Here is a 20,977-nt window from a genome sequence, read left to right as displayed (position 1 = left end):
AATTTCATTTCTGGAAACATGGACTTGACTCCTCTTAGGTCACAATGTGGCTGAGTGAATTCATTCTAGAGTCTAATGCACATTATGGTCTTGATTTTAGATGTGTGTGTGCAATTATGCATGAAAATTAGGTACACATTTCTGTGCAAACAACTGCATGACTGGTGGTTTTGGTTCAGAACTAGAATAGCTGAGGCTTTGCAAGTTAGAACTTAGGTGCATTGGCAAAGCTGGCCTAGCACATGACCACCCTCCATGCCTGGCTCCAGTCAGCGATATTATTCACTCACTTTTATGAACTCTAAATTCACCTGCATTTAGAAATAAGAGTGTGTGTAAAAAATGGGCCACCTCAATCTACCAGGATATGATGTTTTATCAGAAATGAATAAAAACTAAAAGCACTTCGTCTAACCTGGAAGGAATATTTGCAGCTGTACCCAGACTGCCGAATTCGAACTGTCTCCAGCATTCCTGTGTATCGCAGCTGCCTAAGCACCAGGTTGTCACTGAACCTCAGAGGGAGCTGAAAGAGAAAAACAGACAGACAATGTTACTTCACCCAACCACAAACACTTCATAAACTCATGAGTACCTAGACATGGAAGTTGATTGAGATTATGACATGTTTTTGTATGACACACATGTTGCCAATAGTATGATATGGACTCCCAGTAACTAGTCCAAGACCACCAACTTGTTTATTACTGAACACCCATTGGAAGAAAGGTTTCAGAGTAAGCCGTGTTAGTCTGTATTCGCAAAAAGAAAAGGAGTACTTGTGGCACCTCAGAGACTAACCAATTTATTTGAGCATAAGCTTTCGTGAGCTATAGCTCACTTCATCAGATGCATACTGTGGAAAATACAGAAGATGTTCTTATACATACAAACCATGAAAAAATGGGTGTTTACCACTACAAAAGGTTTTCTCTCCCCCCACCCCACTCTCCTGCTGGTAATAGCTTATCTAAAGTGATCACTCTCCTTACAATGTGTATGATAATCAAGTTGGGCCATTTCCAGCATAAATCCAGGTTTTCTCCCCCCCCCCCCCGCACAAACCCACTCTCCTGTTGGTAATAGCTTATGTAAAGTGATCACTCTCCTTACAATGTGTATGATAATCAAGGTGGGCCATTTCCAGCACAAATCCAGGATTTCTCCCCCCCACCCCCGCTTTATTTATGCTGGAAATGGCCCAACTTGATTATCATACACATTGTAAGGAGAGTGATCACTTTACATAAGCTATTACCAGCAGGAGAGTGGGGTGGGGGGGAGAGAAAACCTTTTGTAGTGGTAAACTCCCATTTTTTCATGGTTTGTATGTATAAGAACATCTTCTGTATTTTCCACAGTATGCATCCGATGAAGTGAGCTATAGCTCACGAAAGCTTATGCTCAAATAAATTGGTTAGTCTCTGAGGTGCCACAAGTACTCCATTGGAAGAAAATGGCTTCAAAGCATTACTGATCGGGCTGGATTTAAAATGGTGATCTAGTGGATAGACTCCATTATCCCACAAGCCAGCCAGCTTCGTTCCAGCTCTGTTTATAAATTTATAGTCCATGATACCAATTCATCTTCTAAAAAATGTAAAGGAAAAATGTTATGTACAACTAAGTTAATTTGAATAATGAGGTTTATTATGAAAGTATCTTCCTTTTTTCAATTAAAATTTCATATGGATTTTTTTTAAATTAAAGCTGGAAGCCCTAGTGCTCATTCATGGCAGACATGAATTCCAGACTTGTAGAACTTCAAAGGAGACAGCTCAAATTATTATTTACATGATGACCAGAAGGGTCATTGTGGTTTATCAAGAAAGAATAATATTACACCATATTGTATTGTACCACCATACATGTTTAACAATGGTCTCTGCACACACTGACTCATCCAGGAGGTCCTTTTTCTTCTTTTCAGTCAAGCATAACAAATTCACACCCCAAAGTATTTCCAAGTTATTGTGGGTTTTACCCAGACACTTAAGAATTAAGGGTGAAAGTGCATCCTAATAAACCACTCATGCTGCAGTCAGGCAGCTGTTCTGTGAGAGCACCTTTCTTATCAAGTTCTGGGATTCCAATGAAACTCCAGTGGGACATTGTGACACATCTGTATGTTGGAAGGGGACAGTGTTTGTTGTTTGTGGTATCTGAAGCAGCAATGATTAGTTACAGTGTACCTAAGCACCACAACTGCCAGGGTTCATGTTAATGAACCATCCAAACAATGAAATCATACACCACAGTATCTGGAAACAACATAGTGAGAGCAAGACAGAGTTTGACCTTTATCTCCAATTTTATTCTCTTCAGTGAGGGTGTGGTGGGTGGTTAATGCAAAAACGGGGAATGGTGTTTTTGTTACCAAGCATTTGGCAATGATAGATCTTTACCTTTTCAGCATTAGATCGAATGCACTTGACAAAATAAGGCTCTGCTTGACCAAGAGTCTCCATCAACTTGTTGAGGGATGCCTGCAGCAGAAAATAAAAATTAAAAGCTGGAAAAAAGCTAGATGTGACCTACACTGAAGTTTCATACATTTCACCCATGAGAGGAAACTGAGGAAATTATTAACTGTGACAGGGTCGGGCCAGATGGCTACAGGAGAGTAATAGAAAGCAGATATATTAGCCCCAGGTTAAGCAGGTCCCTTTTCCCTGGGTAAGGTAACAGGGAAGGTTCCAGAACAATCAGGAACCATCTGGAGACAATAAAGCAGACAGGCTGATTAGAACACCTGCAGCCAATCGAGAAGCTGCTAAAATCAATTAAGGCAGGCTAATCAGGGCACCTGGGTTTAAAAAGGAGCGCACTTCAGTTTGTGGTGCGCGTGTAAGGAGCTGGGAGCAAGAGGCACTAGGAGCTGAGCGTGAGAACGCGTACTGTTGGAGGACTGAGGAGTACAAGCATTATCAGACACCAGGAGAAAGGTCCTATGGTGAGGATAAAGAAGGTGTTGGGAGGAGGCCATGGGGAAGTAGCCCAGGGAGTTGTAGCTGTTGCACAGCTGTTCCAGGAGGTACTCTGGACAGCTTCATTCCACAGGGCCCTGGGCTGGAACCCGGAGTAGAGGACAGGCCCGGGTTCCCCCCAAACCTCCCAACTCTGGTCAGACACAGGAGGAGTTGACCTGGACTGTGGGTTCATGAAAACAGCCAAACTGAGGGCTGCCTTGAAGCTCCAAGGCGAGCAAATCCGCCAATAAGCACAAGACCCACCAAGGTAGAGGAGGAACTTTGTCACACAACTTAAGAACTGTTTCTGACAGAGCAGAAGTCAACTAAAACACCAAAGAGAAGTACATTTTATTCCAGGGTCATTCAATTCAGCACCAGCTCCACAGACATCTCTAGATATGCTAAACATGTTAAACTTGAACATTAATGTCTTCGTATCCAACATGCAGCTATAAAGACACAAATGTTCTTTTTTCACATGAATAGTTGCCTTCAGGAATAGCAATGGCAGCTCATGTGACCTATACTGTACATACTGCATTTTGAGATAGGATAGTTTCCAGTCCCACCTCGTACAATTAGACATCAGGTTTTTAGTACAAAAGGGAAATGAGCTTTGAATTTCACTTTGCAATGATATATATTTTACTGGGAGGCCCAAGAGAATTATCAGAGGGCCGTGGGGGACAGCATAACCACTGATCTGCTTTGCTCATTTTCAGAAATCCATTATTTGGAGGACATTCCAATGAAAATGAACACCCCCTTTCCTCCAAAATCTCCATAAACATCTGACTCTGCCTCACAGGGTTTTCTTGTACTGGAATCAGAGGAAGTTATCATTGGTGCATGGTCTTAAAATGGAGTTGGCTGGTTTCTTTCAAATCAATTCTCGCAGTTTGTCTGATATCCCTTTATCCAGACTAGCCTCCCATTCTTTCATATAGCTCAATTTATAGTGAATTCCTTAGACTACGAGCATTGGCCTTTTCATAGAATGCTCCTGGTCAGAACTGTTTTGAACCGGATAGATTTTCTACCATATTCTTTTCTCAACTGAGATGCAAAAAGCTGCGGATACTGGGCGGTTAGGATTTCCTAGATTCCCATTTCTTCCTGTACTGTCTCTAGACTTCAAAAACATTTTTCTAAATAACTACCCAATGGAACATCAGTATTAACCCATCATGCAGAGGCTTTCAGATCTATTCTGGGCTTGGGTTGAGTGAGACAGATTCCATCTAGAGCGCCCTCTAGATTCATTCTCCTAGAGGCACAGCCTGGTGACATTAATGCTCTAGCAGGCCATTTGGAAGGGTCCCAGACAAACTCCATCTCATTGCTCTTGCCACTCATCTGTGGAAAATGTATGACCTCCTCATGTTGTGTGGAGAAGAGTGACTGTTTGCATGGAAATTCCAGGTAGACAGATTGAAGTTGGCTCTGCTTTTATGTTGCAATTTGTAACAAACGTGGAGCACTAACTGTGCCGAAATTATCTCTTATTTTTGCATTATTTGAACAATTTACTTAATATATGTACAATATATAACTGGATTATTTATTTATTTAAAAGAGTCTCTCAATAAAATGTCATTCCTAATCCCTCTAAACTCGCTACATTTCCTAAGTACTATCTGTAATGAAGTGTTAATCCCCCCACCCTCCAAAAAAGTTTACATGAAGCTAAGGACAGACACGCAATCATTTTGCTTTTTGTTGAATTCCATCTTCATAGCCTTCATCTGCACTTTGGCTATTCAGACTGCAAGCTCATTGAAACTGTGGCCTTGTCTTCACATGTATATGCAAAGTGCCTAGCACACTACTGGCATGATCTAAGTAACGATACATCCTAACATCAGTTAATTATGGGGATGATTTGATTCTAAAAGATATTCTGCTGTGTATTTATTGTATATATTATATGCATAATATATATTCAAAGGGCCACTAGGCATTATAACATTCCCTCCCCCCGCCCCCTAATAGAGAAGGACCCAACCCATTCAGTTATTTCAAAGACTGAGGATACATCTACACAGCAACTAGTCAACCAGAGGCTAAAGAGCTGTTTCACTTCTATGTAGGCTTCTGGGTGTGAGCTGGAGCCTGGGCTGTAGGACCATGTGCAGTTGAAGAGTCCCAGAGTTCGGGCCTGAGTCGGCTGACACGGGCCTGCCGCTGGTTTTTCTTTGCTATGTAGACATACCCTTAGATTTCCCCACAATTTTCTAAAATGCACCTGTGGTCCTTCTGCATCTTTGGAGCTATATGCAGCTCTACATGATTATGTGCTTGTAAAGTAACTCTTAAAAACAACCAAAAAAGCTTGTTTATTTCTCAGAATGAGCACAACATACTGGCTGCCTCCCTCTTCCCCTCTGGTTCTTGCCCTTGGAAAATGCTGGGCGTCACAACTCTAATTTCATTTAACTTTCATAAGACACAAGTATTTGCTTATGAAAATAGTCTGGTGCAAACCTGTGAAACTTTTTATCAAGAACACTGCAATAAACCCAAGAGGGCATGGGCTTGGGTCACACAGAGGAAACACAGATGTTTACTGTGTCACATTTTGGGTGACAGAGTCTGCTTTGTGGCTGCTACCCAAACAGCCAGCTTTACAGCTGCTCTATCACTCATGGATTTTTTTTTTTAAAAAAGACTCCTAAAGTCAAGGACAGAGTAGCACAGATGCATCCAATCAGAGGGAGGAGGAAAAAGCTGTAAGGAAGAATGCTATTGCCCTGCACTGGCTCAAATGGTTTCAAGTCACAGCTGTCATTATCACAGCCTATTGTAAGAGCAGCAACTTCTTTGAACAGAAATCTTAAAGTGGGGCAGAAGAGTAAACATAATAAAAAAAATCAAAAGAAAATGATGCTATGCTCCTTTTTTCCCTTTCTTCTATTTACAGAGGATTTCATGCTACAATGACAATGAGCCTGTCATTTCTATCACAGTATAAATGTGGAATGATTTAGTCTCTCAAGGGGAATATTAAATTCCAAACTGGATTAGTGAGGTGAAATATGCAGTGCATTTTTGTTTACTTAGAACTAACAATTACAAGATACTCAAGTGATTATGATAACTTTTCCAGCAGAATACACATAGAAACAGGATATGGAGTTTATTTAACTTGCTGTCATTGGAGCATTTTAAGGATTCCTGGTGACCATGTATGTGACTGCAGTTAGAAAATGACTGCTCCTATCATTGCAAACAATTGGCTGGTGCACTGTTTGGGAAAGACAGCACGAACGGGGAGAACACTATTGTGATTCTGTGTCACAGAACCACTTGGACCAACTTACGTAGCTATTTATTATCTATTAGTGCGGTTCTACTGGTAAATATTTTAGATCTACTTCTTGCACAAAAGAACACTCCAGGGAGTGAAGCTGTGAGCATGAAAGCCAGCTGAGGCTTACCTTTTTGTAGCACTCCCTCTTTCTCTCGGATGAGAGAGACAAGGGCACTTGTTGCATTCATGTTTTGTATAACATGTTTCCAGAAATTAACTAATTCCCAGAGAAACATTTTTGAAATTAACAGGCTAACTAGAAAATATTTTCTATAAACTAGACCACATGCCTGATTTTAAATGAAATTTGCTCTCTAATACTACCACACACTTGTGCATGTGTCTTGAGACTTGACAGCTGCAGTTTCCAAGTCTGCATCCACAGTGACTAGGGTGGAGAAGTTTTTTTAGCTTCAGTTACCCAAAATGGCAGCTTAACTGGTGCAGAATAGTGACAGCACAACAAATGCTGGCCTCAACAAAATTCACATGCGTTTCTGGAGCTAAAGCAGCAGTGTTTTCCCTTTGGGGCTCTTCCAAGGAATTACATTCTAACTGGCATGAACACAAACTGAACTTGAGATACACATCATACCAATAATTACACTTTTAAATACCATCATTTTCCGAATTCTTTTATTGATGGATTCCCCAGAGAAACCCCCACAAAGGGGCCTGTTTTCAGAATTAGGTGCCAAGCAATAAGACATGTATAAAAACCTGTGCCTCATTTGTGCATGTGTAATTACCACTGCTGCATTCTGGGGGTTTACAGTTCCTCCCCCCAAAACTGTCATGTTGCATTTGAAAATAGAATCAGGGACACTATTTGCCTTTTTTCCCCCAACACAAAATGAAATTGGCATAGTGATAGGGCCAGAGAAGGAGCTAGGCCATGTATGGGTATGTGTGTAAGAAAAATTAGGGAACTGGGAAAGGCAAGGACAGACCCCTCAAAAATCATGTTAGAGATTGAAAAGACCAGGGACTAGTCCATCCCATGGTCAATATAAGATTGCTCCCTACAATACTTGGCTGATTATTTTGTCCACTCTAGTTTATAATCCCTGAGCAAAAGGGTTTCCACCATGTCCCTTGGAAGATTACGCTAGTCTAAAACCCCAATGTCTGGAAGTTTTTCCTGATAGGCTGCCTCAATCTTACATTTCTTATTTTCATCCCACTGCTTTTTGTTATACTCGCCCTAAGTAATCCCTCTCTTTTTTAGTATTTACATCCTTTAAGTATCAGTAGACATATGTCCCCTAAACATAATTGCTTAGCCAAGCTACACATACTTAGCTGTTTTCATGTTCTGAATAGGGTTAAAGAGGAGAGTTCTGTGCCTGTGAGAACCATACTTTGTATCTTGAGGACCCATGCAGGTGTTTGTTTTGAGTGCACCCACGACCAACTTTTTTTTCTCTTGCGCATCTTCACATTTAGAGTAAACACTGTAAATTACCTGGAATTGTGCACTGATGCTGGGTGGTTTCTTCTTCTTATGGAGGTGGAGAAGAGACTTTGTAATGCGATCGTGCAGTGTCAGGTTAGTTAGGTGCTTAAGAGATTTCACCTCCAACAAGTGCTGCCAAAAAACCCAAAACAAACGAAGAGAGTTTTTATACAAAAAGAACTTTGACTACATATGGTCTACCTTCTCCCACTGTATCCCCAATCCCTCTCCCCTTAGGGTAATGATCCTATGCAAAGCCCCCTGCAATATTCACAACTGGGAATTTTTATGGTAGCCACTAGGCTGGTCACTGTACAGACTATATATAAAATCCCTGCTCCAAACAGCTTACAATCGAAACATGCACATAACACAGCAGGTTTGTGTAGATCACAGGAAAGGGTTGTGGGAGGGGGCTGATGAGTGACAGTCATAGGAGCATGTGGCTTTGTAGATTTGCTCCTGTATATGCATAATTTTCAGGCCTCTTTGATGCTCCAAGTTAGCAAAAGCTTAGAAGAGTCTATTTAGATTTAATGCATGCTGTGTGTTCATATATGGTATGATGCTGGCAAACCAGATGCCATCTCATGCGAAGGACCCCTTGTCTCAACTGAACAGTGAGAACTACAGAGCTGGAATCAGTCTGGCTCAACTGTGTTAGTATTATTAAAATAGGTATTTGGATTATCAGAAAGTGTTTAGACTTTACTGAATGCTTGTGAGTTGCTGCACGCATTAATCTCACTTATAAAATCTGTATCCCATATTGTAAGGTAATGCATAAGCATTTGTATTGTGAGCCTCTGACACTGTATAAATCACCAGACAGGAGAGAGACATTAACTAGTGTGAAGTGCTAGTCTCCAACAGAAGTTGTTACATCCTGGCCAACAAGAAAGGCCCATCGTCACCAGATGGACTATTGTGGAACATTAAAGAGGACAAAAGATTGTGGTGCTCTGCTCTCCCACCCCATGAAGATGAATCATGCAAGTGGATTCCTTCATCAGCTGAGTTCGCAGCCCACAGCTCATGGGAGAAGGGAATAAAACCCACTAACAAGGAGGAACTGGACCTCTATGCTGTTCGGACTTTGGGACGCAAGGTTTTCTAGGCATAAGCAACAGAATGCCAGTTAGCCCTAAAGGACATATAAAGCTTGTTATAGTTTATATAGAATATTCTATTACCTTTTGAAATTTAAGACTGCAACTCATTTGTGTGTATGTTTACCTGCTTTAACTGTGAAAATAGCTCATTTCATTTTTTAATAAATCTGTATATAGTTTGTTATAGAATTGGCTACAAGAGTTGTCTTTGTGAGATGTAAGATGCAATTGACCTGGGGTAAGTGACTGTTCTTTTGGAACTGGGAGTAACTGGACTATTGATGTGATTCTTGGTGTAAGGGACCATTATCACAAAGGTATGCTTACCTGAGTGGCAAGACAGATCAGGGTACCCAAGGGGCCTGTTTTACTTCATGTTAATGCTGTTACAGTGCCTGAGGAGTTTACAGTTAATAATTGGTTGGTGAAATCTAAGTATAGAACTCAAAGCCAGTTTGGCATTTGCGGCCTGGCTCTTAACAGTCTGCCTTGTGGTTGGTACTCATGCTCCTGAGCCGCTGCAGGACAGTATGGCATATAGCAAGTGTAAAGCATTATTAAAAAATAAGAATTATAACCAATACAATTTAGTAGCTAATTCAAGGCATAAAATTCGAACAATTATGTTGCAGTTAAAGCACCTTTCTAGCCTTTTTGGGAGCAACAATAACTTTATAATGCAGTTCAGAAATCACAGACTCCCAAAATGTGCCCTATGGAAATCCTCCATCATTGTCACAGGTGTGGCTTGTGGAAACTATGTGCTCCAACTTGCTTTGCTCCATCTTGATCAATAAAATCCCCCACTGGCATGTACACTGTATTGCACAATCTGATGTTCTGCTGAGATTACATATTATATTGCAAATAGGCAACAAGGACAGGCTACTAAACCTACAATGCTCAGCTTACTCAACTCAAACAGCACAGCTCTGCCTTCTGCAGCAGCCAGACTCTCCTACTGGAATAGAGATGCAGCCCCCATGTGTCTGGGAAGTTGCTAATGGGTTCTGTAACTAGGTAAATTTTGGGAGCTTGGTCTACCCCTAATACACAGCTGTCTCTTGCATCTGCAGATAAACTGAAACATGCACACAAGGACTTGTAACTATCACCAATTATCTTAAGGAGGTATTAATCACAACGTATGACCATTGCAAAATGTATTACATGCATACAGCAAATGAATGTGAGTTGTGCACTTAAACATAAGTAGCAAGCCTTGGTTTCATTCCTTTGAACAGGAAATTGTTGATGGAAGACAAGAGTTTTCTACTGGTTTTGGTCAGAGCTTTGACTGACAGAGCGAGAGAGAGAAAGTGAGAGCAAGAAATCCTCAGATGACTTTTTTCTTTGCTTGAAATACACAAGTAAAAAAGAAAGTAGTGGATTTTAGTTAGAGTGAGTTAGTTTAGTTAGAGATGGAAAAAAAGTAGTTCAAGTCCATCCCCTTGAAGTATACTGTCCCCAAACCAAATATGTAATGGCTACTTCAATTAACTCAATTTGCTAACCTCCTACGCTTATTTCTATACTTATTTAGGTATAATGTGTTATGCATCCGTACAAATTTTTCCTTTTGTTCCTATAGGAGAAGCAGCACTTGATTATTTGTTCTCTACTGTTTAATGTACAAATATGGATTGCCCTCCTCAAATTACAGCACTCACACTGAAGCTTCTGATAAGATCTCTGCATCAGAATACCACCCTACCACATTCTAACCCAACCCTTGCCATCAGAAAAAGTTTGTTCTCTCTCCACATTATTGTAATTGAGTACCATACATTTTATGAATAGACACTGCTCACTATACAGAATGATACTTGATGGGTTTGTGATTTGGTCTACTAGCCACTTGAGATGAAGTGAAACCATTTAATTCCACAATCTGTCTAGAATAGAAGTCAACAAAATGAAAGGAGAAGTCTTTGTGTTTAAAAATCTTGCACCCTCAAAAGTATTCTGTGCTTACATTTTGTGGTTCGTTTTTAATTAAATATAATTCTTATTGGAAGGCACACAGCACAAACCAGACATTCTTTAATCAAAGCAGTGTCAATAATGACCATAAAATGCTATAATTATGCCAGTGATAGATGGCGGATCTCTTCTCATCTTATGCCATCAGGCACAGTAAGTACTGTCAGAAAATAAAGGAAACAGCAGGAATGTTTAAAATGCACTTTAAATAGAATGGAAGTTACCAATATAATACAGCACTCTAATATTGTAATTAACTAATTATAAACATTTTCCTAGGAAAGGAAATCTCCACCATGAAGGTAGATGGCCTGAAAAGTGTTCTGTATATATCAAGTACAAAATTTTTTGAGTGATCCCTGGACATTTCTTTCAGTTTATAGACTTAAACTGAAGTGGGCCCAGCAATGAACATGCAGACCTCCCTCAACCCTTGTGGCGATATTTCCTCTGTTGGCTCTCTTTAACTTCACAAAATGAAGGTTAAAAAAAAAAAATAGCTAGCAGCATCTGAGCAGGAAGGAGTCCAATGTCTGCACAGCTCTCTTCCAGGACAAATGAACACAACTGTCCCCGAGAACTCTGCTAACTTTCATTGCGATAAAATAAAGAATAACCTCAAACAGATCAGGCTGGAGTTGATATGCACAGCTTTCATATTACAACAGAAACTTGGTAAACCACACTTTAGAGATGAACAATTCACTTTGAATTGGCTCCCCCCAAATTGACAAAGTATACATTAAACAGAAGTTAACATTTAACGGCAGTGCATACAGTATATGTGCTGCCTTATATACTCCAGGAACAAGAGAGGTAAATGTGTTTGTTCACTCACCTTTGGAAGATTGGGTTTGGCTTTGAAGTTCTTGTTTCGCCTAAGGAAACAATAAAAGGGCCATATTAAAACAGGCATAAGGTTACGGCATGGGATTATGTATTTACTGCTGAGTTATCATTTTAACCCTCTCATGGCAGAAGCTGAGATTTCCCATTCGGAAGCCCCAATATCTTTAGCATCAGTGCCAATAGTCAAAATACCCACGTCAGAAAGAATTGACACTATTTGAGATCGTACAAATTGAGAAGAAAAAACATATTTAGTAGAATGGATACACACGAGTTAATGAAAAAGACCCTTCAAACCACTTATAGCAATGTTTTCCTGTAAGCTGCATAATAGCCAGGTTTAGTATGCATTCCACATACCCGTTTTCTCCATTTCTTTGCCTATGTGTGTCTGTGAGAGGAGAGGGTGGGACAAAAGGGAAGGTGAATCCATTCAAAAATTTGGATTGTTACAGATCGTGAATAATGGGGTAGTTGGCTGTTTGTGAAGAACAGCAAGAGGGGATATGTAGGGAACAGATTCACCCATCTGCTTTAACACACCACACGTAGTACCTTACCTATGGCTAATCTGGCAGCCTCTTCTGAAACCTATGATGAAGTTGGACTATAAATCAACAACATGGGTTAAGAAAGGGCCACCCAGGCCTCTCCAATTGAAGTAGATCATCTCCACATCTTGTTTCAGTGATTCAGTTAGTGGAAGCCTCTTCCCTCTAGTGTCACTATAGAGCACCACTGTCATATCACTTGACCTTAGCTCTTCTTACCCCTTCCCTATTCTTGTCTCTACAAATGTAGGCCTGCTCTTCCAGTGGGAAGAGACCACAGTGGAGAGAAGAGGAGCTATCAACATGGAATGCTAAGAGACTGAACTAATCATGTTTACAGTATATTTATACAATATATCCAAGCCTTGGGACATCCAAGTCCACTTGGAACTCAGACTTTTTGGACTAGCACCATGTTGTGCTGCTGTAGGTCTCTTGCCCTGGCTGTTCACATTTTTGTTATTACCCATGCAACTCAGCACACTCTAGGAATGAGGCCAAAATCCACGCCTTTTGTACTAACATGAGAATGCCGTGGGCCCTCTCCAGCAGCTTGCTGTTGGTTGAATTAACAAATATCCCATCTTTGTCTAGGAAGGAGCTAGGACTAGAGAGTCGGCCTTGTCGGATTCCCATCCTGCCAGTCCAGCCAACTCCATAGGTATCACTGTAATGAGAGACAGGGTCAGTCACAATGTGCATTTTAAAAACACATCTATTACCTGGTTCTTTAACAAAAGGCTTTGAAAATAGTTATTACAATTGCTGAAAGGTTCTAAATTAACAGAGTATAAAATCGTGTGATTAGAAAACACCAATCACCAATTTTCCCCCTTCACCAATCATCCACTCCTACACAAGTTCAGTACCATACACAAAACCTAGATGTCATCTAGTCACCTAGCTGTATTTTGAAGTATTTTTAGAATAAAATATTTATTTGGGTGAGCAGGAGCACAATAGCCTATAGTTCTTTCATTCACAAAGTGATACTTCTGATCAGTAGATAATTATATATCCCTAGAAGCACTTTGGTTAAGAGCTTAGAACTCAGCTAGTTCTCTGCTACCTAGAATGATATAGTTTAAGACTTCTGGTGATGCCACAAAATCAGAGTGTAGTCTGGTGTCCCATGCTTCACAGTCATTTCCGTCATGGAAGATGAAGGGGAAGAAAGCAAAATGCCTAAGAACATCTTGGGGAAAGGAGGTGCTATGAACTCAAGACCTTAACCCCAACACGACCAGTCTGTCACAAAGAGAATCACCACATTGCATCTGGTCTAACCTGGCAAACAAAGGATTACCTATCCAATTTTTCCTACTCTGTTACAGAGCAGAAAGTGTTCCAGAAAAATGTTCTACTGCCAGACATATGTGCCTTTAAGGTTCTGGAAGACGTGACCTAAAGTCTCTCCCCTTTAAATAAGTGGCAATCAGGTATTGTTATGTTTGGAAGTCAACTACCAGAGCCAGATTCTTGCTAATGAGAAAGGAAAACCGATGAAGTGACACATCAAAAGGGTAATTAGAGAAGAAAGTAGAGTGGTGTCAGTTGTCTCTTCCCCCAAGTCCTGAAGGCCCACAGCTTGGACCATGGAGCAATATGCCACCAAACTACTGAATACAATTGCCTTGTCATCAAATCATGGTTCCTTTTAAAACCAGCCACTAGTTTCCTGTCACAGAGATTTTTGTTCTAGAGAAAGAACAACTTCTCAAAAGTCAATCACCACAGAATCAATTCTGGCCTGGGAGCTATGACTCATTCTTTGACCAGTGTGTGTAATTTACAAACAGCTTAGGCAGAAAGGGTTTAATCGTCAGTTGCTCCCAGAATTCCATCTTCTGTGCCTTCACAGATGGGCTCTCAGCCTTAAAAAGTCTCCCAATTGCTGGGCAGGGTCCTGGGAGAGATCCAAAGTGCAGGATCTTGAGCCGAGTGATGCCTCCACTCAGGCAAGTTACTTGGACTTATCTGGGCAAGAAAGGAGTAGGCATATCCAGGTCTAATGAGAACTCCCCTACTCCCCTTTCCACCAAAATTCTTTGAAAGAGCCCATGTTCTGCTCTTGACCACTTGGTGATAGGAGAGGTTAGCGGGGCCTCTTTTGAGCATGCAGTGAGAGAACTTCACAGCAAGTGCCAGAAGAGATTGGTGGGGAATGGAAATGTTGAATGGACACCAGTGGGAGGGGCAGATAGATGAATGTATGTGGCAGCAGCAATTGACCTGTATGCAAAGAGATCACCTCTCCATGCTGCTGTCTAGTTCCTACAGGGTTTGTTCAGAAGCTTGCCAGAATGGGATTTACCTAAGGAAAAGTGCATGGTCCCTAGCTGTCAGGGGAGGAGTGGTGTATATGAGAGGAACTCTTGGATTCACTGGCTGCAATGCATCCTTTCCAGATCCTGGCTGGGGAAGGTGAGCCTGGCAGATCCTTATGCTACTACAAAAACATGGATCCAGGCAGGAGGACAACCTAGGAAATCAGAGCAAAATTGAGAATGGGCACCCGCTTCCCTATGCCCCTTGAAAGGAGATCCACCATACTGAAGCTGATAATGAGACATGGGGAATTTGAGGTGGAAAACAGAATAGGGGCAATTGGAGCAGGGAACCAAAACCATCTTATGGCTTATCTAGATGAACAGTTAGGGCATGGCAAGCAGAGATGCAAACGTACAGTGCGCTAGCCTGCTACCACTAACTGTTCATGTGGACCCAGCTACTGCACCCTAAAAGCTCCCTAGTGTGCATGGACGTACTCCTGTTTCAAAGCAGAGTATGTCAATGTGAACTTGGGAACTTTTAGTACATGGTAACAGGATCCACATGGACTGTTAGTGCACTGTGGATTTACACCCCAGCTTGCTGTGCACTAATTATTCATCTAGACAAGCTCTAAGAGCAGCTTAGAAGAAGACTTAGCCCATTTATTGCGAAGCAGAACGACTCAGTCTCTCCAGCAGGCAGTGCAAGAGAGTGATACTGGGAATGAAGCCCAGGTGCCTGAACATGGAATTGCAAACTATTACTCCGGGCCTTTTTCTTCTTCATTTTGTACTTAAATGGTTCAACCTATATTTACTACAGTCCTATCGATCACCATTCAACGTAACCATTTTCCTACCATTGCAAGGGCCCTCGGCACTTGTGCACCTCAGTCCCTCCTGTTGTCTGCCCGTGGTACATAACAGTCTAGTCTCCTGAGTGCTGGGATTCTTTAGTCTAATTTTATTGGTTGGTTTTAGTGTGCGGGTGCTAGGTGGCGCTGGTGGCCTGTCATATACAGGTGACAGTTTTCAGAGTAACAGCTGTGTTAGTCTGTATTCGCAAAAAGAAAAGGAGTACTTGTGGCACCTTAGAGACTAATCAAATAAATTGGTAGTCTCTAAGGTGCCACAAGTACTCCTTTTCTATATACAGGTGGTCAGACTAGCCAATCTGGTGCTCCCTTCTAACCTTAAACTCTATGGCTCATCATAGTATCTGGCCTTTGAACCCTTTAGATTGAGACAGCACATGGTTACAAAGAGACTCTCCATGAAGTCTGTGAATAGAATTTTAAATTGCATTAAAAGAGAAGAGAAATGGTTATTCACTGTAACGGTGGCTCTTCAAGATGTGATGCAGACATGTATTCCACTTAGGTGGGTGAATGCCCACTGCACAGGAGCTGGAGAATTTTGTTTGTTTCTTCTTTGAGTAGATGCAGCCCTGTATTCCACTTAGGTGACTCACAATCAGTACCCACAGCAGTCGAGCTTGGAGACTACTTAAACAAAGGACTGGAAGGCTGCATTCCCAAAGTTTGCATCTGCTCTGGATGCCACTGTAGTAATGCCATAATGGTTCCTAAACGTATGTACGGATGACCATGTGGCAGCCCTGCAAATTGGAGACATCACTTAAGAATAACATTGATGTAGCTTGCACTCTCGTAGAATGAGCTTACACCCACCGAAGGGCAGGGTCGAAGCTATTTCACATGCAGCCTTAATAAAGGGTGTTATCCACTTAGTAATCGTCTGGAGAGACTGCCTCTCCCATCCACATACAAGATAAACAGATGAGGCAAAGCACAAAAAGGTAATCCTGTCCAAGAAGAAAGCTAGACATCATCTGACATCTAACCTGCGAAGGCGCTGCTTCTCAGGGGACAAATGTGGCTTAGAAAAGAACACGGGTAATTATACCGCCTGGTTCAAATGACAGAGACCACTTTAGACACAAATTTTGGGTGCGGCCGCAATGTCACTGTGTCTTTGGAGAGCTGCATATAAGGAGGCGCTGCCATCAAAGCCTGCAACCCACAGACTCTCCTTGAGGATGTTCTCACCATCAGGAATGCAGTTTTTTTGACACAAGAGAGGAAAGGGTCAAGATGCCAGAGGCTCCAATGGAGGTCCCATCAGAACTGCTAAGACCGTGTCAAAGTCCCACAAAGGAACCAGTACCCGAACTGGCAGATGGAGATGAAGAATTTCTTTTAAGGGTATGTCTACACTACGAAATTAGCTCCATTTTATAGAAGTCGATTTTTAGAATTCCATTTTATACAGTCAATTGCGTATGTCCACACTAAACGCATTAAGTCGGCAGAGTGCATCCTCACTACCGTGGCTAGCATCGACTTACAGAGCAGTGCACTGTGGGTAGCTATCCCACAGTTCCCGCAGTCTCCACTGCCCACTGGAATTCTGGGTTAAGCTCTCAATCCCTGATGGGGCAAAAACATTGTTGCGGGTGGTTTTGGCTACATGTCGTCAGTCGCCCCTCCCTCCATGAAAGCAACCGCAGACAATCGTTTCATGACTTTTTTCCTTGGTTACCGGTGCAGACGCCATACCATGGCAAGCATGGAGCCCGCTCAGCTCACCATCAACGCTGCTGTTGTGGACAAGTCTACTGTAGGGGCTGCTGTGATCCAAGTAGTCAATGGAATCATAGATGTTCTGTTATCAAAGGTAGTGACTCTGGGAAACGTGCGGGTCTTTTTAGATTTTAGGTGCATCATTTTCCTGTCCTTTGTCGCTGTTGAAGAAGTCTTGCAGCCGTACATTCCAGTCCGGTTGGCGCTGTAACACCTCGTAGCACTTCTGTGGTTGACACGTGTAACAGCTCCAGGGCTCTTGCTCTTTTGCCTTGGCTGAGGTACCTTGCCCTACCAGGACCTCAAAGCATTTGACACAGAAGCAGCTGCAGCACCTGGCATTGCTACACAGCAGCAGCTCCTGGGTGCCTTCGCAGCACACAGTGCAGTAGGACTGCTAGCCATCCTCGTCCATGGTGTGTGGCTTCACCACTTCCGCTGCAACTCTGCTCTCCTGTAACTCTGCAGCAGACGGTGCCGTCCTCGTCAGACATGTAGCTTGGCCGGGGGTTCTGGGAACGTCTTCCCTGCCCAGCTCCTAGCAACCTCCAGGGCATTGTGTACAGCTCCACTGCTTCCACTGCAACTCTGCTCTCCTGCGAGCTGGAGGCTTCTGCCTCAGGCTGCTCTCCCAGCCGGCAGCACCACATGGTTGCACCTACCTCAGCCTACCCCTTGCTCCCATGGCTCATGAAGCCTGGACAGTAGTAAGGAGCAGTTCAACTATAGGCTGAGCAAGTGCAGAATGGTGGTAGAATGTGCCTTTGGATGTTTAAAAGCTTGCTGGTACTGTTGGTCAGACCTCAGTGCATCCAACATTCCCATTGTTATTGCTGCTTGCTGTGTGCTCCACAATATCTGTGAGAGTAAGGGGGAGACGTTTATGGCGGGGTGGGAGGTTGAGGCAAATCACCTGGTGTCCGATTTTGAGCAGCCAGACACCAGGGCGATTAGCAGAGCACAGCAAGGCACGCAGCGCATCAGAGAGGCTTTGAAAACCAGTTTCATGACTGGCCAGGCTTCAGTGCGACAGTTCCTCCTTGATGTGTTCCTCCTTGATGCAAACCAGCCCCCTTTGTTGATTTTAATTCCCTGTAAGCTAACCACCCTCCCCCATTCAAAATAAAGTAACTATTGTTTTGAAACCATGCATTCTTTCTTTATTAATTTTTTTTTAAAAAAAGAGATAACGGACAAGGTAGCCTGGGGGGGGGGGGAGGACAAGGCCACGTTGGTTATTGTAGCCACACTAAAAATCAAACTGAATGACAGTCTTTTGTTGCTTGGGCCATCCTCTGGAGTGGAGTGGCTGGGTGCCCGGAGCCTTCCCCTGCGCATTCTTGGGAGTCTGGGTGAGGAGGCTATGGAACATAGGGAGGAGGGTAGGCGTTATACAGTGGATGCAGCTGGGGTCTGTGCTCTTGTTGGCTTTCCTGCAGCTCCAACAGACGCTTCATCCTGTCCATTTGCTCCCCCAACAGACGCTTCATCATGTCCATTTGCTCCCCCATTAGCCTTAGCATCGCATCCTGCCTCCGCTCTTCGCACTCATTTAATTCTTTCCTGGCCTCTGCCACTGAATGCCTCTATGCATTAAGCTGTGCCCTATCAGTGCGGGAAGACTGCATGAGCTCGGAAAACATGTCATCGCGAGTGCGTTTTTTCCACCTTCTAATCTGTGATAACCTCAGGGACGCAGATGATAGGGGGAGCGTAGAAACATTCTATGCTCTACGATTCTGAGGGGACTGCATGGTCACCTGTGCGGATGAGTTTGCCATGCTGACCAAACAGGAAATGAAATTCAAAAGTTCCTGGGGCTTTTCCTGTGTACCTGGCTAGTGCATTCGAGTTCAAAGTGCTGTCCAGAGCAGTCACAATGGAGCGCTGAGGGAAAGGCTGAGGGAACTGGGATTGTTTAGTCTGCGGAAGAGAAGAATGAGGGGGGATTTGATAGCTGCTTTCAACTCCCTGAAAGGCGGTTCCAAAGAGGATGGATCTAGACTGTTCTCAGTGGTAGCAGATGACAGAACGAGGAGTAATAGTCTCAAGTTGCAATGGGGGAGGTTTAGGTTGGATATTAGGAAAAACTTTTTCACTAGGAGGGTGGTGAAACACTGGAATGCGTTACCTAGGCAGGTGGTGGAATCTCCTTCCTTAGAAGTTTTTAAGGTCAGGCTTGACAAAGCCCTGGCTGGGATGATTTAGTTGGGGATTGGTCCTGCTTTGAGCAGGGGGTTCGACTAGATGACCTCCCGAGGTCCCTTCCAGCCCTGATATTCTATGATTCTATAGCTCCTGGAGGCCAATACTGCCGATTTGCATCTGCACTACCCCAAATTCGACCCAGCAAGGTCGATTTTAGCGCTACACCCCTCGTTGGGGATGAGTACAGAAGTCGATTTTAAGAGCCCTTTAGGTCGACGGAATGAGATTGGTTGTGTGGACGAAGTCATTTTTAAATCGACCTAACGCGGCTAAATTTGACCTAACTCTGTAGTGTAGACCAGGGCTTAGAATCTTGCTACTCCAGCATTGGAAAATACTGATCTCCCACTAACGGACAGATGAAACACTGAGATCGCTGCTAGCTGCACTTTCAACGAGCTAAGCATAAAGCCTGTTGACTGAAGATGCAGCAAGTACTCCAAGATGTCCTGGATGCAAGCCATTGTTAGTTGAACTCTGCAAGCCAGTGACCACACTGAAAATGGCTTCCATTTTGCCAAATACTCCATTCTGGTAGAAGGCTTTCTACTATTGAATATGATGAGCCGAACAGCCACTGCATATCACTCTTCCTCCTCATTCAACCACAGGGCAGCCATGCAGGGAGATGAGAGTGGGATGCGAAGTACCACTGTGATTCTGTGTGAACAGGTCAGGATGGGGAGGAAGTGATAGGGGAGGCTGAATCGACAACGCAAGAAGGTAAAAAGAAACACCACCGCCACGGCCACGCCAGGGCAATGAGGATGAGCTTGGCCCAATCCACTTTCAACTTGAGGATGACCCGTGGAACAATGAGGATCAGATGAAAAGCACATAGGAGCGTCAACTGGCAGCTGAGATAGAAGGCATTGGTCAGGGAGCGCAGACTAAGCCCCCTCCCCTCTCCCCCCCGAGAACAGAAGAGCCAGCATTTTCTTTTGTCCCTTGTAGCAAATAGGTTGATCATTGGGATGCTCCAAGCCACGAAAATGATTCGCAGAATGCTGGGCTTCAGGGACCACTCGTGACTCAGGGAAAACTCCTGCCGAGATGGTCCATAAGGTGATTCTGGGCCCTGGGCAAGGGATCGGCTCTGGGAGAGATACTGCCCTCGATGCAGAACTGCCACAGCCTGATTGCCTCTTCATGGAGCACCCTGGAGTGTGCTCCCCCTTGCCTGTTCAAATAATATCTTGGGGTGGCATTGTTGTTAACTATGTGAACAGCTAAGCTGCTGATGTGGTCTAGAAAAGTGTGACAGGCATTGTGGATGGCCCAGTGCTCCAGCACATGGATATGCAGTGAAGCTTCCTGCTCCAACCACGGACTCAAACTTCAGTGACCTCAGATGTATTCCCCAACCCATGAGGGAGGCGTCGGTGACCACAGTCTTGGCTGGTAAGGACCGGATTAAGGGAACTCTCATATTCATTCCCCTGAGCTGTCCACCACTGTAAGGAGTCCAGGATTAGCAAAGGGAGGAGACCAACCTATCCAGGGGGCGAAGGATTGGACTGTAAACTGTCCTGAGCCACACTTCAAGAGGGCAAAGGTGCAGCCTGGAAAATTGAACCAAACTGCATGCATATTTAGTTGGGGATTGGTCCTGCTTTGAGCAGGGGCTGGACTAGATGACCTCCTGAGGTCCCTTCCAACC

The 20,977-nt window shown here is 43.3% G+C and overlaps 1 protein-coding gene across 4 annotated transcripts in view; it reads right to left on the bottom strand.

Annotated features, from left to right (window-relative positions):
- The window catches only part of MYO9A (myosin IXA), a 464,628-nt gene that overhangs the window by 50,479 nt on the left and 393,172 nt on the right, over window positions 1-20,977 (bottom strand). For all 4 annotated transcript variants that reach the window (XM_073363174.1, XM_073363176.1, XM_073363175.1 and 1 more), the window contains 5 exons: window positions 12,757-12,900; window positions 11,672-11,711; window positions 7,748-7,870; window positions 2,406-2,486; window positions 416-526 (listed from right to left, as the gene is read on the bottom strand). In XM_073363174.1, coding sequence (XP_073219275.1) covers window positions 416-526; window positions 2,406-2,486; window positions 7,748-7,870; window positions 11,672-11,711; window positions 12,757-12,900 — 499 coding nt within the window. The remainder of the gene's footprint in view (window positions 1-415; window positions 527-2,405; window positions 2,487-7,747; window positions 7,871-11,671; window positions 11,712-12,756; window positions 12,901-20,977) is intronic.

This window comes from Lepidochelys kempii, chromosome 10 (genome assembly GCF_965140265.1).
Source record: "Lepidochelys kempii isolate rLepKem1 chromosome 10, rLepKem1.hap2, whole genome shotgun sequence".
Taxonomy (NCBI): domain Eukaryota; kingdom Metazoa; phylum Chordata; order Testudines; family Cheloniidae; genus Lepidochelys; species Lepidochelys kempii.
This window is presented reverse-complemented; position numbering and strand designations above follow the sequence as displayed.